General features: G+C 48.1%; 1 protein-coding gene across 1 annotated transcript in view; it reads right to left on the reverse strand.

The window, feature by feature from the left end:
• Positions 1-20225, reverse strand: part of CC2D1B (coiled-coil and C2 domain containing 1B) — a 555234-nt gene that overhangs the window by 523970 nt on the left and 11039 nt on the right. The window contains exon 3 of the mRNA XM_086925080.1: positions 2474-2618. Within this exon, the coding sequence (XP_086781206.1) occupies positions 2474-2618 (145 nt within the window). The remainder of the gene's footprint in view (positions 1-2473; positions 2619-20225) is intronic.

Raw genomic sequence — 20225 nt, forward strand, 5'->3', positions numbered from 1 at the left:
AGAAAGAATTACATTTTGAAAAGAAGCCACTATCGATGATGGGCAGAGCAGGTACAGAAATGCCTAATAATTTTTACAAACATACCATATTATAACAATTGTAAATGTGTTCAGGTGCTGGACGGAATGATGACAGCCTGCAATCTGGTAGAAATTATGTTTCATTTCACACTCAACCTTTTTTCACTAATTGCGTGGAAGGGAATGACTGTCAGTGTCAAATACACTACATATGTTACACAAATGCAGTACAAAGCTACAAGGCTAAGGCCTAGTTTGACCATGTCCTCTGAAAGAAACAAAATAAGGAAGCTGCAAGGATATGGGACTACATGAGGGATATAGAGTTCAAGGCAAAAAGCCACAATGAGAAAAAAACAATGCCTACTGAAACAGTTTTCCAGATGTGGTTAAACTAACATCATATGATCCCCCCTCCCCCAGTCTGCCCTCACACTTAAGCAACAGTTAACAGAATCTCAGATACAACATTTAACAGAACTGCTATTTGTACGGTCCAAATTATTGAAGGGAAATGGGTAAAGGGTGAACCATTACTCCGCAATCTGAAAGTTTAAGTGTGGAAGTGTAATAAAGAGAATGTTTCTGTATTTTTCACACAAAAACAATGGAGGTAAGGGCAAAAGCCATATTAGTCTTTTGGTATAGTCTCAACTGTGGATACTAACTTTGCATCCTCAACCACAAACAGTTGATTTGGGCCTTAACCCATTGGTGAACAACTGTACATTTGTAGATGATGTAGTCACTGTCAGCCACCAAAAGGGCATAACAACCATATGTTACAAACAATTTTTAATTTACACATGCATACAGGTGACATACTTTAAAGGATATAAACCATGAAGTAAGTAACAACTGCCAGTCTATCTAATCATCTCATTCCCTGTCTACTGTAATATTTCATTTAGCTACCATCACTTTATTTACGCAATTGTTAACTCTTCTGTGTCTGCCAGATCCTTACTCAATTGTTACCGACTTTGTGGCCCCATATATTTGCCTTATTGTTTGAGAGACAAAGGGCCACATGTACAAAAGGTTTTAGCTGTCGCAAACAGAGAATCAGGCCATTTGTGACTCCTAAATAACCTTTTGAAATGCACTAACCCTATTTTGTGAGTAGGTAACCTATTACCAAATTATAAAATAGGATTTGCGAGTCAGTATTAGGAAGGGGCGTGTTAAGGGCGTTCCTTCCAAATAGCAAGTCAGAGGGGGATATATGAATGTTTTGCAACCAGAATGCAATGGCAATACATTCGCAGTTTACCAACAACTTCAAGTTGGTGGTAACCCATTCGTAAATGGGAAGGGGTCCCCAATAACCCATTCTCCTTTGTGAATGTGGGCACAAATTATTTTTACGAGAAGGTAGTGGTCCACTGCCTACTCTTAAAAAATTAAAAGAAAACTTTTCATTTTTGTTTTTGAAATGCATCCCATTTTCCTTTAAGGAACACTCGCTGCCTTTCCCCAAAAAATTGCTTTATTTCAAAAGCAAATCACAGACATGGGGGTCCGCTGACCCCAGTTGGACACCATCCCTTTTTTTGTCCATACCGAATGAGTTACAATTTGCGACCTGCCTCATGAATATTGATGAGGCAGGTCCATTTGCGACCAACTGGGAATCGCAAACAGTGTCAAACACACTGCTTTACATCGCATTTTGTGACTTCCAAATTGCGAGTCACAATTAGGAACTGGCAAAACGTATGGATCGTAACGTGGTCCAATGTTCCTTTGTTAACTATTACATGATCATTTGCTGTTAGAATATTATTGTTCTCCTACAGCAATTACACCACAGGGGTATCTTTTTTTTTTGTCCCCTACCTTCTCTCTTCCAAACCATAAACCACCTACACTTGGTCACAGATCATGGATTTTACTTTGCACCTGCACATAGAACTGCTATTTTTGACTCTTGTTATTTTGTACACCAACCACTGTATTTTCTTTAGAAACTGGAAATACTTGTATATAAGGGACATTTTCAAATCCAGCACACAATAAACTGTTACGCTACCGTCACGCAACATGTGATGCTGTGAACAATCCCTTCCAGCAGCACGCATTAAAAAGGCTTGAAATGTATTTTTTTCATTCATTTTCTTTTAAAGAAAATAACTTTCTAGTGATGGGGGAGCAAAAAAATGCACCTCTACATAATGAACATCAAAGATAACACTCATCTCAACAGACACAAAAACTAAGTGTCATAAAGTATTGCCCATTAGCTTTTCCACCCCAAAGGACTCCTTCCCGCTAACTACACCAGGCACGAAGGGCCAAGATGGGATGTGGAAAAAGAGAAGGAAGGACAAAAATACAAATAACGACATAAAACAGCCCTTACAAACCTAGACTTAGAAAACACTAATTAAGCTCCCTCAGCACATTACAACTGAATATAGAGGGCTGCAAATGAAAAAGAGAAAATGCTCACATTTGCCCTTAGGCTTAGGTTTGGCTGCAGTAGTTTTCTTTCCTGTAAGGGCAGCAAGCTCTGCTTCAAGGTCCGCATCATCCACATCATCGTCATCCATGCTCTGCATCATTTCTTCAGGATTGAAATCGACAAATAGGCCCAACTAGGTGCAAAGCCAACACAACAAAAACACTCTGTAAAATCAAGAAAATGGTGCATGCAGGAAGAACACCCATCAAGAAACAGTAGGTCAAGCAATATTATATGTGACTTCCCTTAAGGGAGAACTTTCTATACATTACCTCTAAAATGACGCATACAAAAAAAAGTAATAAATCGCTCTTCCTGGTAATCACACAGTCATTTTAAAATGTACCCATTGATAACATCAAGTAGCCTCTTGGTACCTAAAGTGAAGAAATCACAGCATGAATCAGAGTATCGAGTGTCCTGCTGATTTTGAGACAAGGCTGACCGCCCCTTTAGGCAATGTCATGTTGAGCCCTATTCACGAAGTTATTTTTGCTTCAAGTAAAATTATAATAGGTGAAATAAACAAATAACATTATTTTCAAGGGGATATCACACAAGCAGAAATGGTGGGATTTTGCTCTGTAAATGTGACAGTGTCACAAGGACGTTCCATCAGTTTTGACTAATGTCCGTGACAGCAACTCTGGTGAAAGGGTAAGGATTCGAGGATTTCTAAAGCAAATCCACCTGCAAAGGGTAGTGAACAACTAAAAGCCACGAGTGGTATTCACAATGATTTTGCAAGCAGTTCCCACCTTGAAAACGTTCACAGATTTGCTTCTGAAAATGGCAGATGTAAATCTATTTTAACAGTAGGAACGGGGAGGGACAACCACAAATTTGAAGGGTAGCAGTACAGAGAAAGGACTTTCCAGGTTACAAAATGCAAATGCATTTCAGCAATATACACCTGTAGATTTCTGCTTGCGTAAATGTTTATACAAGCCCTTACTCCTGGAAATATGGAACTACTGCAGGTTCACAGGAGTACTCATGGAATTGTTTCCGAATTCCATAAAAATCTGCAATGGACTCAAATTGTAGGCACACTGACTCATGCGTACATTTCGCAGTTTCATCCTGGAAGCTTTGTGACTGAGGTCCAGAATGATCATAGCAATAGGGCTCACAGAATAAAGAGCTCTCCACTGACCGCAAAGGATTGCACTTATCAAGCTTCATTGATAACACTGCCCTCTTCTTTAATCTAGAACTATCTTGGCTCATAAGCATGCCAGAACCCTCATACATTAAACCAGAGTTCTTACTGGCGGGTGAATGTTGGAATTGGGTTGGGAATCAATTTGATATGATTCCATGTGATGCAAGTTGTTTCCATTCGTTTTCTTTAACTTACATTTCAAATGTAAATAGCAATAACAAAGTGGGGTTGCGTTATTTGCTAAAATAATAATAATAATATGCATAACAACTCTATGTCTTCCTATTTTATTGTTGTACTGTATCCTTATTTTGGTTGCAATCGTTTAGTCTGTTCAAAGTGGATTGTTCACCATAGGTTTTCAAAGTGTACAAAAAAGTAATACTGGCCCCACTTATTATTTCTTGCCTGAGTGGGTTGCTTTCTAGTGCATAAATCGATTTTAATATTAGTATTCCCCACTTTCGTTTTTTAGTTTCAAATATGTATTTATTTCCATAATATTTAAAGACATGCCCCGGTAGAATCTTACCCTAGCTAGCAAAAGGACATTGTATATGTTAAATAAGCATTAAAGATATCTGATGTCCACAGTGTTTCAAAATTTTAATGGACAGTTTGGAGGAGCTTTATAGCATCCGGATACTAAAACTGCAATTTCTATAAATGTGACTGTCCGGTAACGCATCTGAATTATTTTACACTAATGATAGAAACCACATATTTTAGAAGGGCTTTTGAAATAATTTAGTGGGTAATTGAATGTCTGAAGTTACTTAAGTGCTCTAGTGTTAGCAGAAATGTCTACTATTTAAAAGGACAACAAACTGAAGATTCAGTGGAGTACAATGTCATTTAGGGATTTAAATTGCCCATGCAAGGTGGCTCTTCATCTAAATTTACCATGTGGCTATCCAGTTGGTGACCTCTGAAAGTGCAGGAGTGTAATAATTGCCCTGACTTCCAGTGAACGGATCCATGTTCTTCTAGGAGTATTCAGGAGTGTTCTAAGAACATTTTGAAAAAATGTTTTTTATCAGATAGTGAATTTTAAAGAACAATTTTGACCAATCACTGGCACAATATATGTCGATTGGAGAATAAGGGCTCTCTCGTCATATATGCCCTCATGCACCATGGGTAATTTCATATGCTTAAAATGACATGTATTATGCCAGTGCCCGAATTCTGCCATTAATGGGTGACTTGTGTAAAAATTTACATTTAGTATGTCTGGGTCAGCTGTTTACCATGGCAGCTCGCTCCCATATGCCAGGACGGTCTACTCATATACTAAGAACTATCTCTAGTGCCAGCACTTTGTCACAGGAGCCCGTAAGTCGAAACATTTCCACCAGTATGGCAGCGACAGCCATACTGGTGGTAATCTGCAAGCCAAGAAGTTACCTTCAGGGACAACATATGACTAACAAGCAAAACAGCACATTCTTACCTACTCAAGCTCACTTACATTCACTCAACTCATTCTCACTCAATCATTCGGTTATCTTATGTTGAGTTTTGTTATGCAGATTTGTGAAGCGCACCATCACCCAGGAGGGTATCATGAAGGTGAGTAGGTGCGAGCCTAGCCACATTAGGGCCAAGTGGGTTCACTCAAAAAGCCAGGTCTTCAGGTTTTTGCCAAGTTCAAGAAGTGATGAGGAAGCTCTTATGTGTAGTGGCAAGTCATTACACACTTTAGGAGAAATGTGGAAGAAGGCTCAACTGTCGAATCTGTTTTTCTGTATGCATGAGATGTGTGCAAGTAGCAAGCCGGACAAGCGAAGGTGTCTAGAAGCTTTGTGAAAGCAGAAGCGATTACTGAGGTTTGCTGAGTGTTATGTAGTGCCTTGAAAGTGTGGGTTAGGAGTTTGAATTGTGTATGGGGAGCCAGTGGAGCTCATTCAGGTGTGGTGTGATGCGAGTGCAGCAGGGGAAGTTCAGAGTGATTCTGGTCACCGAGTTCTGAATGGTCTGCAGCCTTCTGCAGAGTATTTTTTCTTGATGGCAGCATACAGGGTGTACCAGTAGTCCAGCTTGCTTGTGACCAGAATGTGCCCAATGGTTTTCTGGGTGCCGACTGAGCCATATGAAAAACTTCCTCAGCATCTTCAGGTAATGGAAGCATGAGGCGGCGCTGCTTTGGTGGTCATGCCTAGTTTGATGTTGATGATGATCCAGAGGTTTTTGCTGTTGGTGGTGGGGGTTAGGCCTGGCTCTTTTTGCCACTAGGTAGAATCCCAGGGTGAAGTGCTCTTCCACAAAGTCACAATTTCGGTCTTGTCGCTGTTCAGCTTAAGAAAGTTGGTTTTCATCCATTGGATGATTTCAGTCATGCAGGCACTGAAATTGATCCAGATACTGAGCATCTAGTCCATGAGGGAGAAAATGAGTTGGTAGTGGCCAGTGTATGAGAGGACATTGATGTTGTGAGAGTGGATGAAGCTGGCTTAAGGGATCATGTGTTCTTGAAGTGGGTCAGACAGACTCAGGGAGGAATCTTGCGGAACTCATCAGATGAGGTTGTGGGCGTTCGAGGTTTTCGGTGGAAGGCAGACTGACTGGGTCTTTCCATTCAGGAAGGAGCAGATCCACTGGAGTGAGTGTCCTTGGATTCCGATGTCATGTAGGCATTGGATGAGGGCTAAGAGAGCCATGATAGCGGACGCGTCTGCTTGAGGCTCCGAGCAGTGGCCCAAGTGTCGGCAATCATTGGTGCCGATGGACCCCCAAAGTAAACCAGGGATGGAGTCATTCACAGTGTCATCCCCAATTGGGAGTGAAAATCCAGAATTGAGGAACGGGATAGACACCATGAGCTGGAAAAGTGCTGGGAGACCGCATCTAACATGGCGGCGACCATGGCCTGAATACCAGCCCCACTAAGGCGACAACCAGAGTGCCGAATGTGGCGCCAGTCTTACACCACTAGAAGTGGCAACAGTGGCGGGGAGCCAGATAGGACGGTTCCTGCCAGCCCCTGGAGAAGGCCGCACCACTGAAGCCCGAGGTGAGCATCGAGGTAGAGTCGGCAGCTGGGGTGACCAGGCGGGCGCAAACTGAGTGGAGGGCTGCCTAGGCGGGATCCGGAGGTGTCGCCGCTCACGATTGACTGTACCAGCGGGAGCCAATGGGAAGAAGAAACTTTACTAGGGCGGAAGTCACCCCAAATCAAGCAGCCCCAGACGGTAACCAGGAAACCACTGGTGAGCCATTTACCCTACTGTTTCCCTGCCCCATTAAAAACCTGAGTGATCTGTGCCGGGCCTCGAGGCGCGAGAGGTGAGGGAACGACGGCCTAGGGGTGAAACCGCACAGGGGAGAGTCAATCAAGAGGGGGGGGAGGAAAGAATAGCAATATCAAACCACTGGGATAGAGAAGACCGGTGAGCAACGCACAAGGAGTAAAGAAACGCACTACATGGGGTGGGGGATTACAGCACACTGCCATTTTAACATCAATAACGCTGCACAGAACGGTACTCCAGGAGACAAGACAACAGACCAAACAATCAGAATCATAACCTCGACGAGGGCAAATCATATCGGCCAACTAATACAGAGGGCAGTTTCAAAAGAAACAGAGCACCTGAAATCACTAGAGCGAACACAGCACAAAAGCAGGTGGCCCAACAAGGGAGCCAGGAAATCAACCCACCATCAAGAAGCAAACAAGCCAGCCAAAAAAACACAGTTTCTCCCTCACCTAACCCAAGCATGGGGAGACAGCGCCCTAACGGGACCTCGCAAACACCGGCCCACACAAGACAATCCTCCCCAACGGCTAAGGGTACCCAGATGGAGGGAGATGCAACAACGGCATCAATGTCAAACAAGCTATATAGAGTGCTAGCGGCCATAGAACATTCCAAAGTTGCCATGGAAGACAGATTCGGAACACTGGCCACAGATCTCAACCTGCTCAGAGACGACCACCGTAAATTGGCAGACAAAAGTAACACATGGAAAAAAAAACATCCAGACTCCAGAAACCCAAATCAAGTTGCAGCAGGAAACACGGAGGTCTCCAATCCAGAGTCAAGATCATAGAAGAAAAAACAGATGACTTGGAGGGATGCTGAAGATGAAGTAACATTAGAGTACTGAACCTGCCAGAGGGAACGGAAGGCCTTGACTCCAATCTAATACATAGAGACTTGGCTTAAATCATTTACCCAGGCATCGGGATGACCCCCTACTTCTCAGTGGAAAGGGCGCACAGGGTCCCGGCGCACAGGCTCCTCCGGGGTTCCCAACCAGACCACTACTGCTGAAACTCCTACACTATCGTGATAGGAACGCAGTGCCAAGGGCAGCCTGGCAACAGGGACCGGTTAGGGAGGAGGACAAGCAGGTCATGCTATTCCCAGGCTACTCCAGGGCGGTACAACAACAACGTGTCTCGTTCCTGGAGGTCAAGCGTATGCTACGACAAAAAGCAATTCAATACTCCCTCTTATTCCCGGCTCGCCTCACAATTATACATGAAAGCCACACAAGCTTCTTCACAGATCCAAAGGATGCATATGACTGGGCAGAACAACACCTACAAGGCAAAGGTTCCAGTGAAGCCGCACAAAGAAATAGGGAGTCCAGAGGCAAACAACGACAACAACAAAAAACAACCAGGATCAGGGAAAACAATTGAGAGGCAGTCCGGATGTCGAACAAATAATTGTGGAACGCCGGAAGCCACTACAGGTGTTACAATAGGGAGCTCGGAAGGAGAAAGAGGCCCCCACATCAGAAAAGAACATAAGCAATACTGTTACCTACCGGGAGGGTTCGATAATCCTACCAGTGGTGACCCCACAGACGGCGTATACACATTAATCTGAGAGATTCATGTAATTGTGTATATGTCGCCAATGCACCTAGCGCTCTCCCATTGCCCCACAGAGGGTCTTTGACTTAGTTTCTACCCCATCTACAGCCAAGTGCACAATGCCGTGAGAACACGCAGACACCAGAAGGTGCAGTATGGGGACACACAGGGGTTCCACCAGCACCACACTTACACTCACCAGCTGAAACACGCTACACAGACCACACACAGCAGAAGCGAGAAGGCACAACCCCTCCAACCACGCACTAGAGTAGTTACATAATGCTCAGTTTGAACATATCGCCACGGGCGATAGATCCACAGAGTTAGGACCAAGTCTCCTTGCAATGTTTCACCCCTGCCCCCAACCGAATCACACACCCACTGCCAAATAAACCCTAAGGACGGGTAGCACAATCACATAACACCAATCGACCCCAAAACAGGGTAATGCCAGGCATTACTAAACTCCCGGGGCCCAGCACGCTGGGTCCCATAGACGTAATAACGTGACTAACAAGATCATAAACACTGACATTAGTCTCATTACACTAAACGTCAGAGACATGCACACAGCGAGCAAGTGGTACGCCATATGCTCATACATCCAACGGCACAGTGTACAGATAGCTCTGCTTCAGGAAAAGCACTTAACAGCGCAAAAGTTGGAGCGCCTACACAGGAGATGGCAGGGGACCCTTTGCACCACAAAATACTCTGTCTTTGCGAGAGGTACCTTGATCTGGCGCAGATATGTAATCCTAGAGAGAGTCCTAGCGGGGACACCGATACTCATAGGCAGTATCTATGCTCCAAAAACAGAGCAAGACAAATTTTGGGATCACCTCATAGGGATCCTAGCCCAGTACACATCCATACCATGGATACTAAGGGGCGACTTCAACTGCGCGCTAGACCTCATCCTAGATAGATCCCAACCCAACTCCCATACACTCCCCAGCTCATCAGACAGAACTCTACCAGTCATGGGTTTCACACTGGACGCTCGCAGACGCAATGAGAGTCCGACACCCAAACACCAAGATCTACTCATTTCATTCTGTCTCCCACAATTTACGGGTAAGACTATACAGGTTTCTTTGCACCGCAACAATTGTCTCCAAGATTCAACAATCTGACTGCCTGGGTCGGGTCCTTTCGGACCATGACGCACACATCCTAACCCTTAGGTGGAGACCCCCCCATCTTCCGATACCCACCTGAAAACTGCCACAAGAGTGCCTGACTTATCAAGTGTTCCGGCATGGACAGGGAAACATTATACGGGAATACTTTACAACAAATACAGTTACAACAGCGTCCAGGCTTCTGGAATGGGACACGTTTAAGGTGGTTGCCGGGGGAGAGTGCATACGACAAATAGAGGGAATCAGGAGAACACTGGAACAAGCGTTAGAAAAAACAGAAACCACATTGGCAACCATAACCAAAGTAGCAGACGCGAACACAGCAACCCCGACCCAGGTGGAGGAGGCCAAAACGGCATACGCAGCAACCCTACTGGATCCGCAGGGATATAATTTTAAGGCACATGTGGCAAGGGCACAAAGGGAGGGCTTGGTCTGATCAGGTGTAAGAATTATGATCAGAATAATGAGAAAATTCCCCATTCCAATACAGCACTTGTGTATCAGTGCCGATCACATGACTTGAAACCAAGCGGGTTTCCGGCACCCGACTCACCGTATTTAAATCAGGTTGTTTCTTCCGCAATCCGAATGGGGACGAGACAACGTTTGTTTGCTGCAAGACGCGGTAAGAATATCGGGGGACGGATACTAGAGACAAGTTTTTTAGATCAAATTTGTTTTATTAGCTTTCATCTGCTCGCACACATTACAATATGGACCATCGCAATATAATGCCTTTGCTCCTGTCTCCCGCCCCGCCCTCCCTCCGAGCCCCTCAGACCTAGGAGGAGACAGCGTGTCCACGCAAGCTGGTGTGCACATCAGTTGACCGCCCCCCAATCTAACCGTCCCCTTTCCCCCCCTTCAGACCGAAACTCCCTTCCCCAACAATTGCCCCCCAAAGCCCCCCTTTCCAGTGTGTTCCGCTTCCTATCTACTTGGACAGTATATGGGACAGATGTCCGGGACTCATTGTTCGGCCTCTGGCTTCTTATGGAATTCGTCTACCAGGCGAAGTACCCGAAGATATTTGGGGCAAGTTAGCTCATTGAACTCTGGGGTCAGAAGAGAGAACATCGGCTGCCATGTGTCAATGAAGGAATCAGTTGATTGCGTGTGGGAGGCTTGTATCCGTTCCATCCCCATAACATACCAAAGTCTATGGAGCCATCCCGTGTGTGTGGGCTTTCGTGTGGTACCCCATAGCGAAAGGATGCACTGCCCCCACTCCCAAACCCATTCGCTTCCCTCGCATTGATTTTAGTGGGAACGTGATTTTGTTAGGGAGGCCTAGGATCGTGTAAGCAGGAAAGCGAGGGATTTCTGTTTCAAAGTATCAGTCTATATCCTGAAGCACTGTATCCCAGAATTCCCATACTTCCACACATTCCCATAACAGGTGTGTCATGGTCCCAGTTTGGCCGCAACACCTCCAGCATGTTGGATCTCGACGCGGATTACCTTGGTGAAGTCTTGCCGGAGTCAAGTGCCAATAGTATGCCACCTTAACCGCGGATTCCCAGCTGGCCACATTCCTGGCTGTGTGATGAGCTCGGAAATAAATATCCTGCCATTCCTGGTCTGTGAGTGTGCGCCCTATCTCTCGCTCCCAGCGTCTTTGACCTGCGGACCGCGTAGTGAGAGTAGGGGAGGGGGAGCGGGGGGGGCAGCAATTTGTACAGCTCTGTGACTGCCCGTACATCTGTAGTTTTCATAACAAGTACGCAGTAAGGTGCCGGCTAACGTGTGGTATTGTGTCCTTATTCGTGAGCCAGTGTCGTAGCTGGAAGTATTGGAACTTTGGCGGTTTTTCAATCCCGTACATGTCCCGTATGGTGTCTAGTTGCATGAAGCCCTCTTTGTCAAACAGATGTCCGGCTGACCTGCAGTCCGTCTGTCGCCATTGAGGGAATGAGTTGGAGGCCATCCCGGGCGGAAAGGCCAGATTGTCCAACAGGGGAGTCATCGGTGACGGGAAAGTCGTGAAGCTTTTGGGGACCGCCACTGCGTCCCACACCTGGAGGATCATCCGGGTGATGGGTGATTTTTTTATGTATGTCGGCCTGTCTGGCCGCGATAGGAAAGGGACTCTCCACAATGGCATGCCGGCCATGGCCCTGTCCTGGAATAACCAGTGTTTTTCAGATGCCGGGCGGGACCATTCTAAGAGGTACCAGAGTTGTGCCGCTTGAAAATATCTCTTCAAAGACCGCCTTCAGCAGGTGTTCTCATGGCCAGGTCTCGGCGTAGTCTTTGGTGTTCACCATCCCAGATAAACTGTTGTGTGGCATCTTGCAATTTTTTAAGCATCCCAATGGGTGGTGTAATCGGGATGGTCTGAAAAAGATACAGCACCTTAGGCAGCAGGGACATTTTGATCGCTGCCGCTCGCCCCAGCAAAGATAACGGTTGTAGTCGCCATCTGTTTAAGTCCCCCTGAAGCTGGGTAAGAAGCGTCGTGTAATTTTGGTCCACCGTTTGGGCCGTACTTGGTGTCAGGGTGACCCCCAGGTAAGGTAGGGATATGCTGCAGGAGAGTCCCCATACTTGTAACAGCCCTCTGTTGGCAGAGCGCGTGTTACGCCCCAGGTGCATAATCACTGATTTCCCAACGTTCATTTTAAAGCCGGAAACCCTCCCAAACCTGGTCATCTCATCTAAGAAGGCAGGGATCGACTGCCTAGGGTTTTCTACGGCCGCTAAGATGTCATCCGCGTATAGGCTTATAGTCTGCCTTTCACCCCCAAAACTGATGCAGACTATGGATGGGTTGTCTCGTACGTGTTGTGCCAATGGCTCTATGTACAGTGCGAAAGGCTCTATGTACAGGGCGAATAGGAGCGGCGAGAGTGGACATCCTTGTCTGTTGCCCTTCCTGATGTCAAAGGGTCGTGATCCCACTCCATTGACCCTGATGGTTGCCCGTGGTGCCGCATAGCAACTGGCGACCCAGGAGTGGAATCTCTCCCCTATACCGAACCGCACTAGCGTTCTATCCAGAACTTTCAAGTCCACCCTGTCAAACGCCTTTTCAGCGTCTACCGAGAGAAGGGCCGCGCCCGACTCTTGGAAGTGGGCCTTGTCTATGACATGCAACAGGCGTTTGGTGTTATCAGCGCATATATAAAACCTGCTTGATCAAGCTCTAGAATGCCTGGAAGGCAGGGGCCGAGTCTTGAAGCCAGAATCCCAGTGAATAACTTGAGGTCCAAGTTAAGTAATGAAATCGGTCTGTAGGCTGCGCACTGGGTGCCGTCTTTACCCGGTTTCGGCAAGACAATAATGCTTCTAGGATGTCCTGAGGAATGGATCTGGGACCTTGAAAGGAGTTGAACAGTCTAGTCAGTACTGGGGCCAAGAGGGGGCAAAATGCTTTGTAAAACCCAGCGGAGAAACTGTCAGGGCCTGGGGCTTTCAGCGGTTTGAGGCGTGCTATCGCCGATATAACTTCCTCCACGCGTATCGGGGTGTCTAGAGATTGAGCGCTTGTCTCATTAAGGGCCGTAACCGCTGCTTCGTCGAGGTATGCTTCTCCAGCCTCGGTGTCCAGGGTTGAATCGGCTGTATACAAGGAGGCATAGAATGCTCGGAATTCCTCCGCGATTTGATCATTCTCCCTGAATTCCCCATCTCCCTCTCCTCGGATAACAAGAATCGTGGATCTGAGAACTTTGGCTTTGAGTTTGCTGGCCAGCAACTGTCCGGTTTTGTCCCCCCCCACGTAATATGTGTGGCGAAGGCGTAGCGCTGCGTATTCCGCGCGGTCGAGATCCAGGCTCGCGAGTTGGGCCCTGGCCGCCTTAAGCTTGCGCCATATTCTGGGGGCCCCTGTCCGGCTGCGAACCCGTTCGAGTTCTAGCACCTGCTCCGCTAACACTTGATGTCTGTCTTTACGCTCCCGGTTGTCCGCTGCTGCGATCGTGATTATCTCACCTCGCACTACCGCTTTGAGTGCTCCCCAGACCGCTGACATTGTCACCTCCCCATTGTCGTTTATACGCAGGTAGTCAGTGATGCTTTTAGAGAGTTGCTGTGTGACCCCCTTACTTTGAAGCAGGGTTTCCCGAAGGCACCACTTGCCTTTATGTGTCCGTACTTGTGGGACTTCCAAACGGATCATGTCCGCATTGTGGTCTGATAGGGCCGCCGGAGCGACCTCGATGTCTTTGACCAGGGGGCTAGAGCGGTGAACCCGAAGAAATGGTCTATTAGGGCATATGTGCGATGTACGTGTGAGTAAAAGGTATAACCCGGTGTTGTGGGGTGGGCCCCCCTCCATAGATCTATGTACCCCCTACTGGACAGTGACTGTCCCCCCTTCTTTGGAAATTGCCTCCGTAGAGCCAAACCGCTGTCCCGACCTGTCTTTCACAGTGTCCATTACCAAATTGATGTCTCCTCCCACCAGAGTGTATTCCGTGTGTGTTGTCAAAACATCTGCTGATGCCCCGGTGAGGAAGGCTTCTTGTTTAGTATTGGGGGCGTATATAGACTCTACCGTAATCGACGGGTCCCCTATGAGGACTTTGTACGCTAACAGCCTGCCTTTGGTTTCTGCTACCTTGTCCCCCACCCGGCCCTTGAAATGAGGTGCGAAGAGCAAAGCGACCCTCGCTTTTTTCTCTGCGTTAGAAGAATAAAATTGTAGTGGAAAGGCCCTGGACTTCATACGGTGCCAGTACTTGGAGAGTAAATGAGTCTCTTGAAGTAAGCATATGGCTGCCCGAGTTCTCCAGGTATGATAGCACCGCTCTCCTTTTGATGGGGTTGTTTAGGCTCTTGGCATTTAAGGTAATCACCTGAATTGTCTCCTCAGCCATGAGTGTGTGTGAATCCTAAGCCGCTGTGTCGCGAGCAGACGTTGTCACAAGAATCCATGCCTACTCCCCTATCCATCGGAACACACCGGCTCCCACCCCCTTCCCTCAACCCTGGCCCCACCTCACCCCTCCACCCCCACCCTACCCGAACTCCCAACCTTACCCCCCCTGTCCAAACTTCCCTTGCCCACCTCGCCCCCCCCCGCATCCCCCTCCCCAACCCCAACCTCAAACCCCCAACTTTCAATCATAGTCCCAGGCCTATGCAAACTCAGTCCAGGCCTGTGGTAACGTTACGGAATGAGGGAGTGTGTGGCAGTGGTGACCTTGTTGGCCCCCCGTCTCGCCCCCCCCCCCCAACCCAATGCGAAGATGGTGCACAGGAATCCCCCCACATGTTCTGCATCAAGTTCCATTTTCCGTGTCTTTGGAGACTTCTTGTATCGCTGCTGCATGTTCTTGAGCCATGGTCGTGGGATCTGGCTTGAGGTTACTTCTGGGCGATCGTTGGCGTCCAACCCGTTGCCAGCCATCTCCTGATGTCCGGGATGATCTCATCTGGGAAGGTTGCGTAGATGTCCCATCTTCCCCTGCATCTTCCCCGTGGGCAATGCCCAGCAGCCCACATGTTTCTCGCAGGGACAGGAGTTGGTGGAGGGCCCCTTTCCATTTGAAAATTAGCCTAAAGGGGTGGGCCCAGGAGTACAGGATTACGTTGTCTCGTAAGAAAGTTGTGGCCACCTTGAAAGCCTTTCTCTTTTGTAAAGTGATCGCCGACAGATCCTGGAATAACCCCACCGATTGTATCTGGAATTGGAGGGGTTGCTTTTGGCGCGCCGCCTTCAAGATGCGTTCCTTTAGGGGCTAGTCGGGCAGGAATGCCAGTTTTTTGGGTGGCGGGGCAGGCACCTGGCCCACTCTGTGTGCCCTATCTATGCGGATCTCGAAATCTTCAGGCTCTCCTAGAATCTCCCGAAACAATCGTTGTAGGTAGCTCATAATGCTGTCCCCCTCTGCTTTAGATGGCACGCCTCGGACCCGTATGTTATTGCGTCGGGAGGGGTTCTCGAGATCCTCAGCGTGCGCCTGCAGGCCCGTCTGTTGTTCGTGGAGCCTGATGATCTCTTGTTGCAGGAATTCAACTTCTTCGCTCCTAGCATGCTCAGTGTCCTCCATTGCTCTCCAAGGCAGTCAACATCGCGACGCAGCTCTCTGTGCTCTCTCGCCATATCCTGCTTGAGGGTCTGAAAGTCCTCTCTTAGGGAGTTGAACAGGGACTCCAGGAAAGCTTTGGTGATGGGGCCTCTCCCTCCCCTTGCTCCTTGGGATGTCCTGCTGGTGTTGACGTTTCGGGGCTCTTTTCTCCTTTGGAGGTGCCTCTAGCCAACATGTCAGGGATGGTGCAGCCCCCCTGCGATTCGTGGCTGATATGGTTCACCCCGCGCGTGTTCCTTGTGTGCCCCACCACTAGGGTCTCTCCTTTAGCGGGCCCTCCGTCAAGAGCGGGCTATACGCAGAAATCGAGGTGCCTTGGGGAAAGAGGGCAGGTTGTCCCTGGTGCTAGCTCCACGCGCTGGCCAGATTCGGGGAGCCCTCAGGGGTCTTGGTGGGGGGCCAGACGACAGTCTGTGTAGTGCTATGACCGGTGTGATTTCCCACGGTCGGCCTTGTATACTCACAGCATTTCGGGCACTCGCCTTGTGACCCCTCTAGGGCCCACCCTTCGCTCCGTCACGACAGCCGTCTGCTGGCCCCTTTGTTTAGGCCCCTCCGACCGCGGCCCCCGTGTCGCTGCACTGCAGTCCCCGCCTCGGGGTGTGTAGGTGCTTTTGCTCCGGCCCCCGGGCTTCCCCTGCCCCGTGCCGCCTCACGTCCTCTGCACTGAAGCTGTGTGCCTGGTAGGCCTCGCTAGGCCCCACGGCGGGGGCCCGATTATTGCCCCCAGAGATCTCAGCCCTCACCGGCTGGCACTGCACTCCTCACCTCTGTGGAGGGCCCTGGGGGGGCGCGGTTCTACAGGCTCCTCCTGTGTACCTCTAAGACCTGGTGTCCGCTGTCTCTCCGCCCTCTGATGCGCTGGAGGGCTCGCTCGCCGGCCTCAGTGTTGGCCAGGATCCGGGGCCTCAATTACTGCTCCTCCCGGCCGGCTCCCTCACGCCGATGGCCGCTTACTCCGCTCTCCGCCCGCTCTCGCCCCCGATTCAGCGGGCGAGACCCGCGGGTGGCACAGCACTGCGGTGGATCCCGGCTTGCAGCAGGGGACCAGGCCGGCTACGATCACTTGGCAGGCCCGGCCGCCATTTCTTCACTCCTCGGTCTGGGTGAGCCTCTCACGGCTGTTGAAGGTCCCGGGGGATTTGCGGTCTGAAGCCCGGTCACACCAGGGCGGCTGCGAGACGCCCCATCACCAAAGCAGTCGGGGTTTGAGGTGTTTGGGGGGCTAGATCAGCTATAAAAAAAGGGCGCCAAGGGGGTCTGGGACGAGGAGCCACTCGAGCAGAGGTCCTCTCAGGCTGCCATCTTGGCCACGCCACCTGGAGTCTGCTAGAGACGAGTTTTAAAGCTTGAGTTGCCGTTTGCATATGGGGTTACACTGGATTGTATGCAAGGACAGTAACTGTAATGGGGGCAGGCCGGATCAGTTGACGGGGAGGGTGTCTGTTATGATAGCACAGTGTTTCAACTATCAGGGCCACTTTTGAATACAATCGATATTGATATTCAGACGTTAATAATAAGACTCAGACATGAGTAGGTCACAGTGACTGTCTTTTACCAACTGGGCGCGTTTGCAGAAAGCACAGTATTACACCGGGAGGAAACAGCAGGACTTAGGAAATTCCCCATTGCCCAGCTCTGGGATGACGTACTGAAGTCCTTACAGCAGGCGAGCTTAGACAGAGGGATCACCTGAGGTAGCCCACACCCGAACCAACTCACAGACATGAAACACTCAAAAGACTCTGGTACCAGTTGCCCCCCCCCCTTTTTCTTCCTTCTACGATGTGGCCCATACCAAGCCTCCCATAACTGTAGAGCAATTGCACCCCGTGCACGTGTATCGTGCCACACTTGTAGCCCCTTACGCTCAGAACCACTAGTGCTCCACTGCACACCTAACTCAATCGTGCATTTTCACAACCCTTCCATCTCCCAGGTGACTAAACCGCGTCCCGCTCCTGGTGCGTGACTGGCACGACTGTCCCACCCCGGAGACGCCGCATAGGCGCCCTTGTGGTGGCCCCCTTCACGCCCCCGCTGCTCTCTCGCCTCGCCCTAACCTCGTATTATCAGATCCTCCCTATTGCTGCAACTCCCCCCCCTGCTCTTACACAGACAGACGCCTTACCCCTTAATAGCCCTTCTTCTCCCGCCTCCCCCTGTCAAGGTTCACATTCCAGTTTCTACGTTACTTCTATTTTACAAAGCAGGACCTTTTTCATAGCTGGTTAGACATTAAGTACTATACACATGTGATGCTGATACCTACACCTCCACTGACACTTACTAATTCCTCTTCATTCACATCACGAGAGGCACGTCACACACAACCTGAGAGGTGTGACTGAGGAACGCGCTCTCCGATCACACACACATGGTCCTGCGTTACGACATATCTCTGACCACCATAGCAACATTACCACTGCTGGAGAATAGCACACATGTTGAGGCACCAGGCGCGCCGGATACGGCTATGATGGCCACTTCCTCTTACCGCCACCAAATGCGACTACCCCTTTGCCCTGATTCAACACACCATTGCTCCAACTGCTTGTTATACCTGTTATACAGCAGATTCACATGCGACAGACCTGTGCTTTTTATATTTCAAATCCCACTGTTTAATGTTGCCATGGATACTAACCATAGATGTTCATGGACTGCTGATGGCATCTTCATGACACCGGAGATTCATTACCACATAAAAATACGTAAAAATCATAGGCCTGACTATTCCTCGAGCTACCCTAAGTATGATGTGTACATGTTTTGTCCTACCACGCCGCCGGACCCCAGGGTTGTCGGCTACAACAGCTGTGTTATCCTACCAACTATACGTGCAACTTACGCTTATTGCAGCCGGCCCAAAGAGGTTGTAGGCTATGTGCTGTGTTATATGCAACATGTGCAATAAAGGTCTTAAAAATTTAAAAAAATAAAAAATGAGTAGGTCACAGTGATGTAGAGTAATTGTTGAAAAGTAGGTAGGACTTGGGCTCTCCTATCTGCGACATGTGGGTAAAACTATATAAATAATTGCTCTATATGAAGTTTCTAACACCTTTCTGTCTTTTTTTTTTAGAACTGGGACAACACAAGTGTCTTTTTAATTAAACAGGGTTTCTAATAGTATATAGTACCTGTGTGACGCAGTGGATAGCTGGTACGAGGGGCCTTGGCTGCTACTGGGTAAATATGTATTTTGGGTACAAATAGATAAGATACATATGGTTAATGTAATAAGATGGATTTCTGACTGGCTGGATGTACTTTCAATGAACCTTCTTTGTGTTTAAGCAGTCGCTGTGTGTTCACAATAAGGGTCCAGAAAAGGTGGATTAAGACCGCGTGCCCTGAAGAAATTGCCACTACAGTATACTGACAATGAAACATGTCGGCCCATCAGTACATGGTCTGCAAACATGCAGTATGTTTTTATTTTGAACAAGCCCACGAGTTGAGAATAAAAGTGGTTTCTTGGTGACGATGGGCCCGATGTAGGTCACCAAATACCGGTCGGTAACAGACGAATTCGGCCGTTACTGACTGGTATTTGGTGATTGAGATGTAGGGGCCATTATTTTACAGAAACTGTAAATGTACTGATTCTGTAAAATACCGAATCGGTAATTTTACCGATTCGGTAAATCCCAGATGTAGGTAGCACTGTTTACAGTGCTACAGGCCTTCAGAATTCGGTATTTTATCACCCAATACAATAGGGTGGTAAAATACCGAATTCAGGTGTACATGCACATCTGTGCATGTACACCTGTACCATGTGACACACAGACCTGCCCTTCGGGCATGCATGTGTACCACATGGCACACAAGCCTGGAATTGGGATGCTACAGGGTGTCAAAGTGACACCCCGTTCACCCTTGCAGGATTCGGTACTTACCGATTCGGTAAATACCGAATCGGTATTTCCCATTGATTCCTATGGGCTTCAAGGCCCATAGGAATCAATAGGAAATACCGTTTCGGTAATCTTACAGATTTGGTAATTCTAAAATAAGAATTACCTTCATCTGCCCCCTTCCTATTGACCTACTCTTAAATACTGAATCGGTATGATTCGGTATTTAAGAGTAGGTAAATAGGAATTACCTACATCGGGCCCCAAGTGGCTTATCTCAATTTTAACTTCACGGGGTTCGTTTGTGTTGTCAGTATACACATATTAATTTTTTCACTGGTTTTCTGGACACCAACATTTATTATTTTTGCAAGGTAGCGACCAATGATGAGAAACGTGGGCATAACTGGTGATGATTAACCAGTAAGCTCCTCTGGTGGTGCTACCTCGTTTTTTCACAATTTTTATTAATATTGGTTCACATTTGTGTGGTGTATATACCTGTTGAAGTGGAGGGTATTTTGCTGAACACAGTGACTATTGACTCAGAGGTCGGTTCTTGCAATTAATGAAAAGATAGGGCGAGTATGAGATGGGACAATATCTATGAAATATGAAGGGTGGTTGCTGTTGGGAAGAAAATAAACTTCCACTCCCACTCAGGAAGTCAATAGAATGTATTGCCCGAGTAGATC

The sequence above is a fragment of the Lissotriton vulgaris genome, chromosome 1_1 (assembly GCF_964263255.1).
Source record: "Lissotriton vulgaris chromosome 1_1, aLisVul1.2, whole genome shotgun sequence".
In the NCBI taxonomy this organism is placed as follows: domain Eukaryota; kingdom Metazoa; phylum Chordata; class Amphibia; order Caudata; family Salamandridae; genus Lissotriton; species Lissotriton vulgaris.